This window comes from Chanodichthys erythropterus, chromosome 20 (genome assembly GCF_024489055.1).
Source record: "Chanodichthys erythropterus isolate Z2021 chromosome 20, ASM2448905v1, whole genome shotgun sequence".
Lineage (NCBI taxonomy): Eukaryota > Metazoa > Chordata > Actinopteri > Cypriniformes > Xenocyprididae > Chanodichthys > Chanodichthys erythropterus.
The window spans coordinates 38,298,950-38,317,346 of NC_090240.1; the positions used below are offsets into that span (position 1 = coordinate 38,298,950).

Consider the following 18,397-nt stretch of genomic DNA (forward strand, 5'->3'; position numbering starts at 1 on the left):
ATCTAAATCCAAATTTTTATATACTTTTTGAGAGCCTGATTACAAAAACAAAAGTCTCTCCATTAAATCTATGTCCCAAACACATGATTATAATGTTCTTATTATAATTTTGTGTAGCTTATAAAATGCACTGCACATGTTGATCTTAACCAATAGCTTCTCTTTTTAAGGAATATTCAGTTTTTGATTAATGCATCAATAGTTTGTGCACTCTGGCATGTTGTTTTTTCTCTCTGTGTATTAGTATGTAAATTTCTGTATATTTCTCTGGTATATTTCTCAGCAGTGACTCCTGCTGGTCAGAACAGTGTAAATGCAACAAAAACACTACTATTATTGACCTACTTTTAATTATTTAATTATATGTCAAGCGTCTACAAATGTTTCAAACTGATCAGAGATCAGGTAAAACCTAGTTATTTGTTCAATGGAGGCGATCTCAGTGACTCTGCATGATTCATGGGTTCACAGAGATCGATTCGTAAAGGTTTCGAAGCTTCATTAAGCATTATCTGGCAACCCGGATGACGCCAGCACGTCTACGTGCGCATACACACGTTCTAGACTAACGTACACGATCCGTAAACACATACGTGCGCACAATTAAATAACTAAATAATAACCAAATAACTTTTTTAAACCTTATCAGATGTCAACAAATAACGCATATATGTGCATAGAAAACGTGAACAAACAAAATTAAGTATTTACGATGTGAAGAAAACTTCATAATTATAGTGTATTGAAAGAATGCGGGTGCAACAAACCAGAAAGTAGAGAATTTTAGAGACAAAGATTTTATTTACGGCAACAAAATCATGATTATTCATCTGTAAAGTAATAAGACAAGGTGCAGTTTGAAAATATAAACAAACACAAAGTTATACTAAAGCTCTCGCCTTACAAACATGTAAATATTGTTTGATTAAACGTGTATGGAATTTGATATCAGAAAAGGAACTGTCACATGATGTGTACAAATATCAAATCAATATTCAAAAAACAAAGGAATGAGAAGCATTTACTTTCTTTAATTAAACAAGTCACATGACTGCCTTCAGAGAAGCTCCATATGTGTGCTTATAGTGTTTGAGCAATGCAAAAAACATGTTCTTCCTCAGTGTTTCTGTCTTGTTTTCCAGCACAAAATCAAGATATATTTACTGGAGAAGAGAAGATATGTTTTCTTAAAGTCATTCTGCTTCTCCAGTAAATATATCTTGATTTAAGAATGTTTAGATATATTCTGTGTGTTCAGCTTTTTTGAGTTTTGGTTTGCTTTTACACCTCTGAAAGAAGGCAGAAATGGGAAAAAATAAATCAGCAAACTACATCTGATTTACTACGATCAGAGAGAGGAACCTTTTGGCACCTCACCGAATCCCGCTACCTCCTAAACATCACATCTCACTCTTGTTTATATTAAACATTCTTATAGAAACTTCAGTCCAGTCAGATTGATGAAACCGATTTAATTTCCTGTGTCCTCCACACCAGAGGGGGCGCTGTTATGCTTTAGCTGTCGTCCTGCAGCATCTCCTCAATCTCTCGGTCCCAGTTATCGTCTCGATTTTCTGGGTCGACGACCACCTCGTACTCCTGAAGCTCCTGCTGCAGTTCCTTCTCCCAGTCAGCGGTCTCTTCTATCGGAGAAACAACAGAAGTCTTAAAGGTACAGTAGCTTGTCTAGTTGCTTTTTTGCTGCTTTCTGGACTCACCGTCCTTCTTATCCAGCACCAGCTGCTCCATTTCTTTCCTCAGATCCTCCTGGTTTATGTCACAGGCATCAAAGGCGTCGCTCACGAACTCTGACACGCCGGGGCTGGTGGAGATGTCTTCCTCTTCCTGTGAGCAGGGCGAATGATAAGAGGGCGATTGTGATGATAATGCAAATCTGAAGTAAAAAACGTACCTCGTTAGTTTTGGGTTTCGCGCTGATGGTGACAGGAGGCGTTTTCGGTCTGATGGTCTCTGTGAAGCAGAAAAACATGTTTATTTCTGTTTAAATGACGATTAAGTGGCTCATATTTGGCTATTGCGAGATCAGTTTCGACAGGCTTATTAATGCATAACATTGTTTTGAAATTCGTACATTTTGTTTAGATTTCAAATAAATCACTTTAAATCTTGTTTTCATGTTATTATATTGTATTAGTATGGAAGTTTTTTTTTGCAATGAAATAAATAAAAAAGGTAATTTTGACTTTGTAATATGACTAACTCGCAATTCCCACTTTACGACTCGCAATTCCCACTTTACGACTCGCAATTCCCACTTTACGACTCGCAATTCCCACTTTACGACTCGCACTTCCCACTTTACGACTCGCAATTCCCACTTTACGACTCGCACTTCCCACTTTACGACTCGCACTTCCCACTTTACGACTCGCACTTCCCACTTTACGACTCGCACTTCCCACTTTACGACTCGCACTTCCCACTTTACGACTCGCACTTCCCACTTTACGACTCGCACTTCCCACGTTACGACTCGCACTTCCCACGTTACGACTCGCACTTCCCACGTTACGACTCGCACTTCCCACGTTACGACTCGCACTTCCCACGTTACGACTCGCACTTCCCACGTTACGACTCGCACTTCCCACGTTACGACTCGCACTTCCCACGTTACGACTCGCACAAATAAATCACTTTAAATCTTGTTTTCATGTTATTATATTGTATTAGTATGGAAGTTTTTTTTTGCAATGAAATAAATAAAAAAGGTAATTTTGACTTTGTAATATGACTAACTCGCAATTCCCACTTTACGACTCGCACCTCCGACGTTACGACTCGCACCTCCGACGTTACGACTCGCACCTCCGACGTTACGACTCGCACCTCCGACGTTACGACTCGCACCTCCGACGTTACGACTCGCACCTCCGACGTTACGACTCGCACCTCCGACGGTTCGACTCGCACCGCCGGCGTTACGACTACGCACCTCCGGCGTTACGACTCGCACCTCCGGCGTTACGACTACGCACCTCCGACGTTACGACTCGCACCTCCGGCGTTACGACTACGCACCTCCGGCGTTACGACTCGCACCTCCGGCGTTACGACTACGCACCTCGGCGTTACGACTCGCACCTCCGGCGTTACGACTCGCACCTCGGCGTTACGACTCGCACCTCCGACGTTACGACTCGCACCTCCGACGTTACGACTCGCACCTCCGACTCGCACCTCCGACGTTACGACTCGCACCTCCGACGTTACGACTCGCACCTCCGACGTTACGACTCGCACCTCCGACGTTACGACTCGCACCTCCGACGTTACGACTCGCACCTCCGACGTTACGACTCGCACCTCCGACGTTACGACTCGCACCTCCGACGTTACGACTCGCACCTCCGACGTTACGACTCGCACCTCCGACTCGCACCTCCGACGTTACGACTCGCACCTCCGACGTTACGACTCGCACTTCCGACGTTACGACTCGCACCTCCGACGTTACATCTCGCAATTCCGACTTTATATCTCGCAATTCTGAGTTTAACTCGCAATTCTGAGAAAAAGTCAAGATTATCTTTTTTATTTAGTGGAGGAAACAAGCTTGAACCGTGAACATGCAATATTCGCCTCAATTGCGTCTTTTTTCGTCTAATTGCGTCTTCTGTGAAGCTGAAAAATTTCAACTTGAGCAGGAAATTTGCATGACAGAGAATGGACAAAAAAAGCAGACAGCTTGGAGAAAAAAGTGATGAAAATATGCTTCTGTAACTTGAGTTTACATTGCTATGGTTAGCACTGGCATTAGCCAAAGTTAGCACAGCAATGTTTTTATTCACGCATGTGATGCAAAAACAAGTAATCCTGCGAGTAATGCGATGTGAATATTTGCTTCGCTTTTCTCTAATATCAGCTGTAGTGGAGTCAGATCAGTTCCTGTAATAACCTGAGAGAGTCTCGTTGAGCGGAGCGGCTGCGTTTTTCTCCTCCTCTCTCTTCTCGGCCGCCTGCTGCTGAGCCGCGAGCGCCGTGAGCTGAGCCGACTGCTTGATCAGAGACACGCGGTAGAAATAATTCCTCCAGAACACGTCCTCCTTCACCCTGAAACACACACAGATCTGCTCTCACAAACAGGAAACGAGGCATTCGGGTCCGTTTTAATCCAGAAGAGGTTGTTATTTTTGAAATCAATAGCTTTTATTATGAAAATTAAACTTTGGATATATGTTAAGACTGTCAATGTGTACATCTTTTTTTTTTTTGTCAGATTTTTAAAATAAAACATATAAGAGATATAACCATTTAAACTAAACCGGGAGTGAACTGTGAATTTTTTTTTACATCTATTAGTTAGATAGTCTCATATTACTTCTGTAAAACACATTTATCCTCTTTTCTACACTCACACACACTGTGACTGCATTCTGTTTCTAAACATGCATCACACACAGTAATTCTGATAAAAAGTATCCAAATATTCTAAATATGAAAAAGGAAGTGCACATTCCCCTACTGATGAACACCACATTCAGGCTGTTTATCATCTGCTTTCATCTCAAAGTAAATGTTTATTCAAGTAAATTGAATATGAAACCATTTCAGAATAATACTGATGTCGTTTCGTTAGAAAAAGAACATGTCATTTTCATAAATTTAGAATGTTTTGAGCAGCCATGAGTTATAAGTTCAAATGAATTTATTTAAATCCATTGAAGTCAATAGAGTTCATACTGATAATTCTCATGTTATGAGTTCTTATTAATTCCACATAATGATATATTCAAATAAAATTTATCATAAATATTGATAAAAAATATATATGCATATTTTTTGCTGTAGCTCTAGTAACATTTTAAATTTCAAAGAATTTCTTTTCAATTAATAAAAAGAGGGTAAATGAGGTAATAGCATGGTAGAAACATGGTAACATTTAAAAAACACTCATTAAGTTACTGATCAGATAATATTTTAAAACTAAAATCGTGTCTTGAGTTATGACTGTTTTATAAGCACACGTTTGGACCCAGGAGAGCAACAAATGTGTTCAGTTTTTAATGCATTAATGGAGCCGAATCTCACTGTTTAGGGACGAGGTCAAAGCGCATCCTGTTGAGCAGTTCGTCTTCCTGTAACATCACCAGGGCGACGGGGTACATCTGCTCGAAGTCGAAATGGAACTGCACTCCAGCCGGAGGGTCACGCAGGAAGTTCCTCTTGTCCTGAACGGAGATAAAACATACGCATTCAGTCACGTTGTCCAGAATGATCAGGTGATCTAACGATTTAGACGTGGATCTGAAACTCACAGCGGATAAAGCCAGTATCTGCTGCTGAATGGTTTCCTCCTCGTTGTATCCGACCCAGGGCGGCACCGCTGCGTCTGCAGACAAAGATTGGTGAAAAATACAGAAATGTACAAAAAGATATTTCTTGTGCAGCATCATACCTGTTTTCTTTGCATTTTTCTCTTGCACAAATTTTTCCTGTTCCTTCTGGAAATCTCCCAAAATGGTCTGAAAGAGAATTGAGTGTTTTATGAAGACACGTAATTATTGTTTATTAACTATGTGCGCTACCTTGTCAATGATGCCGTCGATGTTGCTCTCCTCCACCGTTTTCTTGATGGTTTGCGCCGTTTCCGCCACAGACTCGGAGATCTTCTTAGTCGCGGAGCTTGCAAAGTTCAGAATGAAGCCTGACAGAGGAGCGTAGACACATTAAAACTCCAGTAAAAACATCAGATTGACTCGTGTGTACAATTCCACATCCACCCAGAACAACCTCCAGATCCTGACAATAAACATCCCAATGATAATATGATGTCATCTGCTATTATATAACATACTGAGATGTTCTGCATCGCTATCTAGTCATATACATTAAAAAAAATAACCATGGTACTGAGATAAATACTATAGTAAATGTTAGGTATATTTACATGCGACTCTCATGACGTGTCCAAAAACATATATCATGTCTATCACATCATGTAGTCATAAATTACTGTAACTTTACCATGGTATATTATATTATTTATCATATATAAAGTGATATTGAAGCCCATTTACGGCATATTAGAAAAAAATTTCATAATTACGACTTCTTTGAATGGGAATCATTTGCGATTCGATTCTTGAGGTCACAATTCTCGATTTTGAATTGAATTTCGATTCGATATATGCATAGATTTGATTCTAGTTTACCGTTTTATATGTTCTGTATAGTCTTCACTGTACAAATTAAATATAAATTGATTCCCATTAAAGATGGAGTGATTTTTTTTTAATAACATTAATAAAAGAGAAGGTAACAGTTTATGAGGCTACGGTCCCTTTAAGAATGAACGCACGGATCTAACATACTGTTACACATTCGATTTTCTCCTTACTGCTTGCATTCGCGAAGGACATAACATACTGCGTTTACGTGTTTTGACATAATTGTCTGTGTATTTGACCATTCAAGCGAAATAAGCTACGAAAGAGATAAATTCGGATCGCTTTCATCTGTTCGCACGCTTCAGCTGTGTCAGTCCTTTTTCGCGTTTTTTTTTTGTGATCATTAACACTCTTAACATGACAATAACTTTAAATAGTACTGTCAATTGTTATAATAATGACATAAGAAATGAAAAGTAATTTTTTGTCGTCAATTTCGACTTTTTAATCTCAACTATGACTATATTTCGACTTTATCTCACAAATTCGACTTTTTATCTAATAATTTCGACTTAAATGTCATAATTATGACTTTTATGTCACAATTCGTAGCTTTTAGTGCCATAATTATTTTTTTCCCCTTATATGCTTCCATAGCTATAAAGTGATATAAAGTGATCGGTCTCACCGCTGAGCCCTTTGGCCTGCTGTAGGATCTGTTGTGATTCTTCTGTCTCTGTGTTTATGTTTTTCTCCTCTGCTGTTTCCTGTTTGTCAGTCTTCTCTTCGTTCTCGAGCTCTCCGCCCAGCCATGAGCTCCAGCTCTTAAACATGCTGCCGGCGCCGCGTCTGTCTGACTCTCTGCGGTGAAATGAATGATCTTTGGTGGTTTTAATCAGGATAATTTTACTCCATGTTTCACATCCGCACTGGGCCACATCAACAACAGCAGCTGAGCGCTTCCCCCGTCATCATACGGCAGCAGCAGCGGCGGCTCCACAGCGACACCTGCCGCATTGGAGGAACGGACAGAGCGCCACTTGCAGTGACTGCAATACCGTTTTATATTTTTATTCCGTGATGGAAATACACTTCAATAGAATAAAGATGTTTACACAGGAAATACAATATGAAATACAGATGTGCAGTTCTCTATTTGTTATGCCAGTGAAACACATGAAACATCTGGAGCTCAAGATTTGCTGCTCTTTAACCAAAGTTTAAACTTCTGATGGTTCAAGGTTTAGAGCTGACAGGATGCGCTACTCCTCTTTTTACATCCTTTATTGAGGTTTGTACATCCTTTATTAAGGTGGTAGTTCATTCTAAGAGGTGTTTAAGGACAAAAAGGTTCATTGTTGAACTCAAAAACCACTGAAGAACCTCGTAAAACCAGCACTATATTGAGTTTATTACACCCAATCACACAAAATCAGATTAAAACATTACAATCATTTTAAGACACACACAAAAAAAAGCTCATAAGATAATAAAAACACAGATTTCAGCTGTTGCTATGTGGTTGTTTGGCTCATGGTCATTGCCAAGGTGTTGCTATATGTTTGCTATAGTATTCTTGGTTGCTATGGTGTTCTGGTTGGTAGAAAGGCTGTTGCTATGTTATTTTTAGGAGGTTTGGATGAGTTCCCAGGTCATCGCTATGGATTTTTGGGTGGTTGCCACGGTGTTGCTATGGTATTCTGAATGGATTTGGTTGCTATGGTGTGTTGGTTGGTTTATAGGCTGTTGCTATGTGATTTTTAGGCTGTTCTGAGCAGTTGCCGGGTCATTACTATGGTGTTTCAGGTGGTTGCCAAGGTGTTGCTATGGTATTCTGGTATTTATTTGGTCGCTATGGTGTTCTGGTTGGTTTATAGGCTGTTCTAAGCAGTTGCCGGGTCATTGCTATGGTGTTTTGGGTTCTTGCTAAGGAGTTGCTATGGTATTCTGAGTGGTTGCCAGGGTGTTATTTGGTTGCTATGGTGTTCTGGATGGTTGATAGGCTGTTGCCATGTTCTTTTTAGTGTGTTTGGAATGGTTCACAGGTCGTTGCTATGGTGTTTTGGGTGGTTGCTATATGGCTGATGTGATGTTCTTGTTGGTTGTTAGGCTTGGGCTGTTGCTATGTGTTTTTTTTGGAGTGTTCTGACTGATTGGTTCCCAGGTCATTGCTATGGTGTTTCAGTTTGTTGCCAGGGTGTTGCTATATGGTTGATAGGCTGTTGCTATGTGGTTTTTAGGCTGTTCTGGGGGTGTATTTCCCAAAGAAAACTATGGTCGCAAGTTCCGTCGTTACCAATAGAGTTCAATGGGACTTACGACCATAGTTGACTAACGATGCTTTCGGGAAAGGCACCCCAGAGCAGTTGCCGGGTCATTGTTATGGTGTTTTGGGTGGTTGTCAACGTGTTGCTATGGTATTCTGAGTGGTTGCCAGGGTATTATTTGGTTGCTATGGTGTTATGGTTGGTTGATAGGCTGTTGCTCTGCTCTTTTAGGTTGTTCAGAGCAGTTCCTAGGTCATTGCTATAGTGTTTCGGGTGGTTGCCAGGGTGTTGCTATATGGTTGATGGGCTGTTGCTATGTGGGTTTTATGGTGTTCAGAGTGGTTGCTGGGTCATTGCTACAGTGTTTTGGGTGGTTACCAGGGTGTCGTTATGTGGTTGCTAGGGTGTTCTGAGTTGGTGTCAGGGCATTTCAAGACATCAAGAAAATAAGCTTTAAACATGACTTTGCAAAAAGCATTTATTTTTTAATTTATTATGACCTAACAATTGTTTAAACTTTATTAGAACCAAGAACAACAAATAATTCTTTATGTAAAAATGAAATAATCCAGTTCTGGCCCTTAACATTTATCAAATATGATAAGTGAGAGCAAACAGAGATGGAGCGTCTTTAGATCATCACACGCGATAAGAGTCACATGACGGCACAGCTGCCATCCTGATTGGGTCTCTGACCCTGAAAAAGAGAGAGATTGATCATTCACAAACATGTGCATTAGAACATCGTTATAGACTCTGATTATAAAGCTACTGCATCATATTAAACATGCAAATGATCAACATGATCAAAAACATGCTGAAAAAAACCTGTTGCACAAACGGCTTCTGTGACAAAAGGTACCAAACCAAACCAAGATGCTAAAACAGTGATTCTTTGCCATATGGAATAAAAATATAATGCATAACACTCTTAGCTCAGCAACCACAGATTAAACATGCATGTAATATTATGCATTACAACGATGATGATGATGATGATGTATTAGTAAATCTGCAAAGCCACAGTTATTGCTGAAGCAAAGCACAAACGGCGATAAAGTCTGACAACTGGATCCATCTCACCTACAGACGCTTCTGGATCAGGACAGATCAGGAGAGGGAACAACATTTCTTTTTTCTTCTTTTAGGCTTTTACAAAACACAGGTGAAGAAGAAACAAAAATATAGATTTCAGCTGTTTATGTGGGTTTTAGGCTGTTCTGCGCAGTCGCCGGGTCATTGCTATGGTGTTCTGGGTGGTTGCCAAGGTGTTGCTATGTGGTCCTTAAAGTGTTCTGAGTGGTTGCCAGGGTGGTAAGTGGTTGCTATGGTGTTCTGGGTGGTTGATAGGCTGAAGCTATGTGGGTTTTAGGGGGTTCTGGGCAATTGTCAAGTCATTGCTATGGTGTTCTGGGTGGTCACTAAGGTGTTGCCATGTGGTCCCTAAAGTGTTCTGAGTGGTTGCCAGGGTGGCACTTGGTAGCTATGGTGTTCTTGGTGGTTGATAGGCTGTCGCTATGAGGGTTTAAGGGTTTTTCTAGGCAATTGTCAAGTCATTGCTATGGTGTTTTGGGTGGTTGCCAAGGTGTTGCTATGTGGTTCCTATTGTGTTCTGGGTGGTTGATAGGCTGTTGCTATGTGGGTTTAAGGGTGTTCTGGGCAATTGTCAAGTCGTTGCTATGGTGTTTTGGGTGGTTGCCAAAGTTTTGCTATATGGTCCCTAAGGTGTTCTGGATGGTTGATAGGCTGTTGCTATGTGGGTTTTAGGGTGTTCTGGGAAGTTGTTGAGTCATTGCTATGGTGTTTTGGGTGGTTGCCAAGGAGTTGCTATGTGGTCCTTAAGGTGTTATGAGTGGTTGCCAGGGTGGTACGTGGTTGCTATGGTGTTCTGGGTGGTTGATAGGCTGAAGCTATGTGGGTTTTAGGGTGTTCTGGGAAGTTGTTGAGTCATTGCTATGGTGTTCTGGGTGGTCACCAAGGTGTTGCCATGTGGTCCCTAAAGTGTTCTGAGTGGTTGCCAGGGTGGTAAGTGGTTGCTATGGTGTTCTGGGTGGTCACCAAGGTGTTGCCATGTGGTCCCTAAAGTGTTCTGAGTGGTTGCCAGGGTGGCACTTGGTAGCTATGGTGTTCTTGGTGGTTGATAGGCTGTCGCTATGAGGGTTTAAGGGTTTTTCTAGGCAATTGTCAAGTCATTGCTATGGTGTTTTGGGTGGTTGCCAAGGAGTTGCTATGTGGTCCTTAAGGTGTTTTGAGTGGTTGCCAGGGTGGTACGTGGTTGCTATGGTGTTCTGGGTGGTTGATAGGCTGATGTTATGTGGGTTTTAGGGTGTTCTGGGCAGTTGTCGTTGCTTTGGTGTTGTGGGTGGTTGCCAAGGTGTTGCTATGTGGTCCCTAAGGTGTTCTGAGTGGTTGCCAGCGTGATACATGGCTAGTATGGTGTTCTGGGTGGTTGAAGGGCTGTGGCTATGTAGGTTTTAGTGTGCTCTGGGCAGTTGTCAGGTCATTGCTACAGTGTTTTGGGTGGTTGCCAAGGTGTTGCCACCATGTTCTGATTGGTTGCCAGGGCATTGCTATGGTGCTCTGAGCAGTTGCCAGATTGTTGCTCTGGTGTTTTGGTTGGTAGGGTGTTCCAATTGATTTATTTTATTTATTTATTTTTTTTTTTACGCACACTGATTTGTGAGTTTCAGACTGAAATCTATCAGGTAATGTCAGATGACTTGTAGTAAAGCAGCTAGTTTTCGCAAGAGCTCAACTGTTTTACCTGTCGCCGCAGGTGAATATCACGGGTCATGATGCTTTCATCATACTCCGGATCCTCGTCACCTTTACCCTGAACACACACCAGACAATACTCCGCAGTCTCCTGCACAAAATCAGACTTCACAGGTGAGCATAAACATTTATATTCTCTATACAATGTCAGGTGATCAACCAATATGACAATGCTGATATCTACAGATCATGGATTGTTTATTCAATATGGTAAACAATAAAGAAACAAAAATATTTAAAATAAAATAAAGGATAAAACAAACAAAATATAAATAAAACAAACAACAATATGATAGTAATAACTATATAAAAAAAAAATAAGTAAAACAAATAAATAAAAACATAAAATAACTAATAACACCACAATAAACATGAAAACATGGTTTTTACATTTAAGTGAACATTTAACCAAAACATTTAAAGCAGAACTAAGCAAGATTCGCGAAGCTCCCCCTACAGGTTCCTTCAGTGAATGACACTGTCATAAATACTCCAACCGCAGCTCTGGACTACAACGACTACAACGCTCACCAGTGCAGTAGTTTTGCAAATACAGTACACTCGATGGAGGTGGGTAATTTTCGAAATGGTCTTATAAAGTCATTATATATACATTGTTTTTGAATTACCGTAAAGTATTTTGTCACTCTCGCGCGAACGTGAACATGAGGTGAGATTGTGTCGGGTCGATGCAGCTCAAGTTGCAAGTGCTGTATTCTGGCGTAGACGTGCCAGAGGGGGTTAGTGCTCGCCTCAAACACACCGCTACAAGTCAATTAACCATCGTAAGGACTTAGAAAACTATTTATGAAGGTAAAAAAGTTACTTAGTTCTGCTTTAAATAAAAATCAAGAAAGTAATAAAATAAATGAACATTTAACCAAATATTTTAAATATTTTATTTTAAATAAAACAAAAAAAATAAACCAAACAAAATAATAAACTATAAATATATTTAAAAACAGCCAATACAAAATACAAAATAAATACATGTTTTATCATCCATTAATGTAGAGTTTGGAACAGACACACTTTATTAATAAATCAAGCAGACATTATTGATTGATCAGTAATCTCAAACTGGCCCAACACTGGCCAACATGACGTTTCATCAAATGTAAAATCCTCTAATATTCTCTGTGACAAGCGTTCCTCACCTCGTTCTGCGGGTTCAGCAGGGAGACTCGGACTTCCCCGAACGGGCCCCACGTCTCATGGGTCCTCAGGACTAAATCCCCCTGCGACGGCATCTGCTCCAGACCGGCTCCCGCGGCCCAGATCTGACCACACACACCACACACACCTTCAGAGGGGTCACAGGGACAAACCTTCAGCTCATTCACCGCGTTTTCACCGCGTTTACCGTCAGCATCTGCCCGGCGTTCAGCACACACGGCGAGGGGATCTGGAAGATGATGTCAGAAGCGCCTGCTTCACTCTTTCTCAACACCCAGCCTCCGAGAGCCTGATCCTGAAATCACAATCCACAGACAGCGCTGGATGAGTAATCATGATCATCTGATCTGCTGCTTTATGTCCATCAAACCACAAAGAAAATAAAATGAGAAAATATTCAAGTGAGATGAAGCTCCTTTCATGTGCTGGAACATCCAAAAATGATCATCTAAACTCTACACTGAATTTTCTAGAAAAAAATACTTGTGATGTATACTGTAGGGTTATTTTTGTTACCTAAAAAACCCTTATTTGAAATAAAATTCAATCTCTAAAATGTATCTTATTTTTTACTAAATCTTATTATTAATCTTATTATTTACTAAACCAAAATAAAAAAATAAAACCCTAAATATAAAAATAAAAAGTTAAAATGAAAACAGAAGATATTAAAAACTATATAGACATTTTTTAAACTAATAAAAGAGAAAAAAATTGAATTTATATTTTCATTTTAAAGTTAGTAACTTTGCATGTGTAATTTTTATTATTTTGTTTAAATGTAATTTTTAAATTGTTTTTAAAACATGAAAAGATTTTTATATAAAAAAAATGAAAAAAATGACAATTACTAAAACTTTAAAAGTAAATTTAAAAATATTAATAAAAACTATAATATAATAATCAATGACACTAGACATTTAAAAAAACTAAGAAAACAACAAAATTAAAACTTCAACTAAAACTAATTAATATATTTCCATTTTAGTTATAATAATTCTGTTGATTTTTCTTTAAATAAAATGTCTATATAGTAGTCATTCATTTTTTTAATTATTTTTTTATTTTTGTTTTTATTTTCAAAACATTAATAAAAACTACACTGATATTTTAAAAAAAAAGAACAACAAAATTAACTAAAATAAAAATGGAAAATATAAAGCTAAAACAATTAAAAATATATTTAAAAAAAATTATATAAAAAAGACAAAAACAAAATTAACTAAAATGAAAATATAAAGCTAAAACAATAATAAATTATATGATTGACAAATTGACAAAAATAACTAAATTAATTGAAATAATTTAAAAATATGAATAAAATCTCTAATAGATTATCAATGAGTGCGGTATAATCTGACAGGTCAAATCTTGGAGGGAAGCTCGCCGCTGTACCTTGTCGGAGTTATTCTTGAGTCTGATGTACCGTCCCTGCAGGTCGATCTCATCGATGCACACGTTCCCTCGAGATGAGGAATGCTGGGACAGCTTGAAGCTGGGCGAGAGCCCTGAACTCGTCCCCTCGTGTTTGCGCTTCTTTCCCCAGCTTTTCCGCCCGGGCTGAGCGTGAGTTCGGGAGACGGCGGACTGCTGGATCGGACTCGGAGAGAGGTTCAGTCTGGAGGGAAAGCGTGCGTGAAACACGAAAAATAAAACATCCCGAATGATAAAAACGACCTCACCTTTTCTCCTCCCCCTCCAGCATCTTCCGGTACGCGTTTATCTCCATATCCAGCATGAGCTTGACGTCCAGCAGGTTCTGATACTCCTCCAGCTGCTCCTGCATCTGCTGTCGCATGTCGGCCATTTCCTGTTCCTTCTGCGAGAGCCGGTGCTGGTTCAGCTGTCTCTCGCGGTCCAGCATCTGCTCCAGCTCCTGAACACGAGCCTCCAGCGCCGCGTTCTGATCCACACACACATGCATTCATTCATTCAGATGCTTTGACACGTGTCTGCTGCTATTTGAGCAGGTCAGGTCTCCACCTGTTTGTGCAGGTTGTTGATTTGCAGCGACTGAGACTCCAGGCGCAGTTTGGTTCCCGCCAGCTCTTCTCTCGTCGAAGAAGCGAAGTCGCTGTTTTTCACCGCCGTCTGCTTGGCGTTCTCCAGCTGCAGGAGATAAACCGCACCGTTACTGCGGACCGACGAGAACCTGGAGAATCGTTCGTCTCTAGCGCGTCACTGAGGTACCATGAAAGAAAGATGCGGTGAAATCAAGCGTTTCCTGTGTGTCCAGGTTACAGCCTCTTCCTGTCGCTCAAACCCCTGAACTACACTTCTGCTGCAGACTATCTCAATCTGAGAGTTACAGACATCAAACACAGGCAAACCTCACTGCTGCGAATCCTCACGCTGTGCTCATGAAGATGTGATCTACAGCGGACATGAGAGTAAACCGTCTGCATCTGCAGTCTCTCTCTTTCAGCTCCTGTCATGTTTACAGTCTCACACCTGAACACTAAAACAACCAACATCTGAAGTGCTCTAGTCTGCCAAGGAGGGGAGCAAAGTCAATATAAGATAGATAGATATATATATAAATAAAAAAACCGAATCTTTGATATTGGAATAAAATATTTAATATATGAGTAATATTCATATGTATAAGTTATAAATATATATATATACAGCTATGGAAAAAATTAAGAGACCACTTAACATTGATTTCTGAACTTGGACTGGTCTCTTAATTTTTTCCATAGCTGTGTGTATATATATATATATAAACTTTGAGCAATATTTATATATGAATAAAATACATAAGATTAAGAATATTAAAAATAAGATACTAATAAACTAAACAATATTATACGTGTATGAATAGCAATAAATTAAATATATAAATGTTTATAAACATTTCTATATTTTATATAACTATATTACATTTATAAATATTACTTGTAAATAAGGAATGTTATAAATAAATATATATATATATACACACACACACACACACACACATATATATATATATATATATATATATATATATATATATATATATATATATATATATATATATATATATATATATATATATATATATATATATATATATATATATATATATATATATATATATATATATATATATATATATATATATATATAAATAAAACAGCTAATCCTTTTAATATGTGAATAAGATATTTATATAATATTTTTAATATTTATATAATATATATATATAAATTAATTAATATTTATAAATCAATATTTATTTTTAATAAATATATATATATATAATTACTTTTATAATAAATATTTATTATTAATTAATATTAATAAATTAAACATTTATATATAAATTTATAAACATTTTTATATTTTATAAATTGTATATTTTTATAAATACATTAACTTTACTCTTATTTTATATATAAATATTATTTGTATATAACATTAACATGTATAACTTATTAAGAAATTATATTAATTAAATATAAATTAAATTAATATTAATATCTTGTATATATATATTATATATATATTATATATACACACACAATTTATAATTCATGTAATATTTATAAATAAGATACGAATAAAATAGTAAATTGTATATAAAATTTAAATATAAAATACATTCATAAATTTTATATAAATATATTTTAAATAAATTTCACACATTATTTTTGAATTTTACTTGTAAGAAATATTAATAAATAAAATATATGAACGAAATTATATTTATATATATTTATATACACACACACATGCACACACACTCAACTTATAGTTTTGCATGACCGTTTAAAAAATAAATTTAAAAATAAATAAAATATATATATATATATATATATCTCAATTAATTAATAATACTTAATAATAATTCTGTGAAGAACGATCACGAAGCGTTTTACCTTGGCAGCGAAGGTTTTCTCCAGCTCGTCTTTGTACTGCTGGATCTGAGCTTCATGTTCCTCTCGGAGCTGCTTCATGGCTTCAGCTAATTTACCTTCAAACTCCTTCTGTCTGCCGCTGTCCAGCTCCATCAGCCGGCTCTCGTGACGGCTGCGCATCTCCCGCACCTCCTGAACACAGCAGCGCAAGCGTTACACCGCGTGACACTAAAATCAACACCAAATACATCCAAAACATGACCAGAAACCTGTTCGCCGAGATGCCTCTGGAAGTCCAGCTGCTCCTGCAGCGTCTGAACCTGGTTTTCGGCGTCGACTCGACGCAGCATCTCAGAGTTCAGCTGGGTCTGGACGTTCTGCAGGGCCGTTTCCAGCTGGAAGGCAGAAGAAGAGCAGCTTACTGGATTTAATTGAGTTAAAAGGTGCAGTAAGAGATTTCTGAGAAACACTTGAACAGACACGCCCCTCCCTTCATTGCTCCGCCCCCAAAATGCACAAAAACGCGTGGATGTCTTTATCGAAGCTGAAGTGAAGCAAAGATATGTTCATCTGAGCTTCCTTTTGTAATGTCTCTCAGCCACATCTCTTTCTACAGTCTTCAAATCTCGCATCATGAGTGGACACGCCCCCTACTGCTGATTGGCTCACTGTCTTTCCACCCCCTGCATGAGTGGACACGCCTTCGATCTCTGATTGGCTCACTCTCACTCCTCCCCATGACAAGAGGACACACCCCCTACTGCCGATTGGCTGTAAGCATGTGCTGCTCAGTCCGATCCACTTTCAACAGCGTTTCTCAGAAATTGCTTACTGCACCTTTAAATATTTTATTGCACATAATTAATGCATGACACAGTAATATGTCTAGATGATGAAGTTAGTTTTGGATAGTTGGTGCAGCCACTAATACCTCCAGTCTGTCCCGTTTGTTTCATGCATGTTTTGGACTCACATTAGCCACCTGAGTCTTGAGGTCAGAGAGGTCATTCTCCAGTCTGCGGTTGGCGGCCAGTAAATTGGCATAATCCGCTTCTTTCGAGTTCAGCGCGGCTTCAAGATTCCTCCAGTGTCCGACAGCCGTGTTCAGTTCACACTCCTTCTTATTATTCCTGAGGACAAGCGAACAAACTTTAGATTATATTTAATAAGCTGTGTTAATACTGACAGAAATATGCAGCAAAAAATACAACTGGAAAGAGCATATTTTATACCAAATAAAAATGTATGTAAAAAATGAATGCAAATCTTGTTTGAGATATCGCTCTATTAGTGACCACAATATTTTACACTTTTGGTTGTTTAAGGTCAGTGAAAAATAATAATAAACACAATCATCCATGATTTCACTTCAGCTTGTACTATTCTGGGTGATGTTTTAAAAAGTAAAATAATATACTATATTAGAGATGCACCGATACATCGGCCAATAATCGGTATCGGATGATAAAAGCAAATTTCCACAAAATCGGACGATAGTTTAGAAACAGCCGATAGTCAGGGCCTGTCAATCAGAAGAGGGCAGGAAAACGCACTGCATTCGAGCTTTGTGTAAAGAGAATGCTAAGAAACCAGTTTGATGTTCAATATTAATAGTAATTATATAAATAACATTCAGAAAGTTAAGAAATATTCATTTAATCTTCAGAATTTAGTTAATATTCATTTGAGTAATGTGTTTGTTTATAACTGATACCAGTTACTCTGAAACTATTTGATAAAATGGAGACAATAAAGTTTTTATTTGCATTTCTTTCGAAATATAATAATTAAAAATATAATTCTTAATTACATAAAAGGCAGAACCCCCAAACTATCTGTACCATTATCGGTATCGGCAGAGAAATTTACTTATATAAGAATAAAAAATTCTGATTTATGTCAAAATAATAATTTTGACAGTCAATTGACCAAAACAAATCATGATACATCAATCATAATTATGAAATCAAAAATCGAAATTATGACAAAGTTGAAATTATGACAGTCCCGTTTATGATATTAAAAGTTAAAATTGAAACACTAAATCGTAAATTTAATAAATAAAGATTATGACATACCAACTCAAAATGGACCCTTTCCCAGCAGTTTGACTGACAGGTGATCTAACCAATCATAACGCCGAATCCGCCGTTACGTCTGACAAAGCAGTCAGGGGAGATTTAGATTAACGTCGGTGGACTTGAAC

General features: G+C 38.2%; 2 protein-coding genes across 3 annotated transcripts in view; both read right to left on the reverse strand.

The window, feature by feature from the left end:
- Positions 1–777: 777 nt before the first annotated feature.
- Positions 778–7,122, reverse strand: syap1 (synapse associated protein 1). Its single transcript, XM_067370933.1, has 9 exons — positions 6,820–7,122; positions 5,550–5,668; positions 5,420–5,486; positions 5,280–5,353; positions 5,053–5,192; positions 3,920–4,074; positions 1,913–1,971; positions 1,719–1,845; positions 778–1,643 (listed from the first exon to the last, which is right to left on the reverse strand). The coding sequence occupies exons 1-9, from the start codon at positions 6,962–6,964 to the stop codon at positions 1,516–1,518; spliced, it is 1,014 nt and encodes a 337-aa protein (XP_067227034.1). The 5' UTR covers positions 6,965–7,122; the 3' UTR covers positions 778–1,515.
- Positions 7,123–8,871: 1,749 nt separating this feature from the next.
- lmnl3 (lamin L3) overlaps positions 8,872–18,397 on the reverse strand; it is an 11,298-nt gene continuing 1,772 nt past the window's right edge. The window contains exons 2-12 of one of the 2 annotated variants that reach the window (XM_067372335.1): positions 17,165–17,321; positions 16,461–16,586; positions 16,213–16,383; positions 14,333–14,458; positions 14,032–14,252; positions 13,745–13,967; positions 12,537–12,644; positions 12,331–12,453; positions 11,163–11,264; positions 9,482–9,547; positions 8,872–9,095 (exon numbers count right to left, since the gene is read on the reverse strand). In XM_067372335.1, coding sequence (XP_067228436.1) covers positions 9,509–9,547; positions 11,163–11,264; positions 12,331–12,453; positions 12,537–12,644; positions 13,745–13,967; positions 14,032–14,252; positions 14,333–14,458; positions 16,213–16,383; positions 16,461–16,586; positions 17,165–17,321 — 1,396 coding nt within the window. In that variant the 3' untranslated portion in view covers positions 8,872–9,095; positions 9,482–9,508. The remainder of the gene's footprint in view (positions 9,096–9,481; positions 9,548–11,162; positions 11,265–12,330; positions 12,454–12,536; positions 12,645–13,744; positions 13,968–14,031; positions 14,253–14,332; positions 14,459–16,212; positions 16,384–16,460; positions 16,587–17,164; positions 17,322–18,397) is intronic. The other variant, XM_067372334.1, reaches the window with a different exon arrangement.

Coding starts and splice junctions, on each gene's coding strand:
- syap1 (XM_067370933.1), bottom strand. CDS start 6,964: ATGTTTAAGAGCTGGAGCTCATGGCTGGGCGGAGAGCTCGAGAACGAA. Junction 5,354..5,419: donor GAAAAATGCAAAGAAAACAG/GTATGATGCTGC, acceptor CTTTGTCTGCAG/ACGCAGCGGTGCCGCCCTGG. Junction 4,075..5,052: donor TTTGACCTCGTCCCTAAACA/GTGAGATTCGGC, acceptor TGTGTGTTTCAG/GGTGAAGGAGGACGTGTTCT.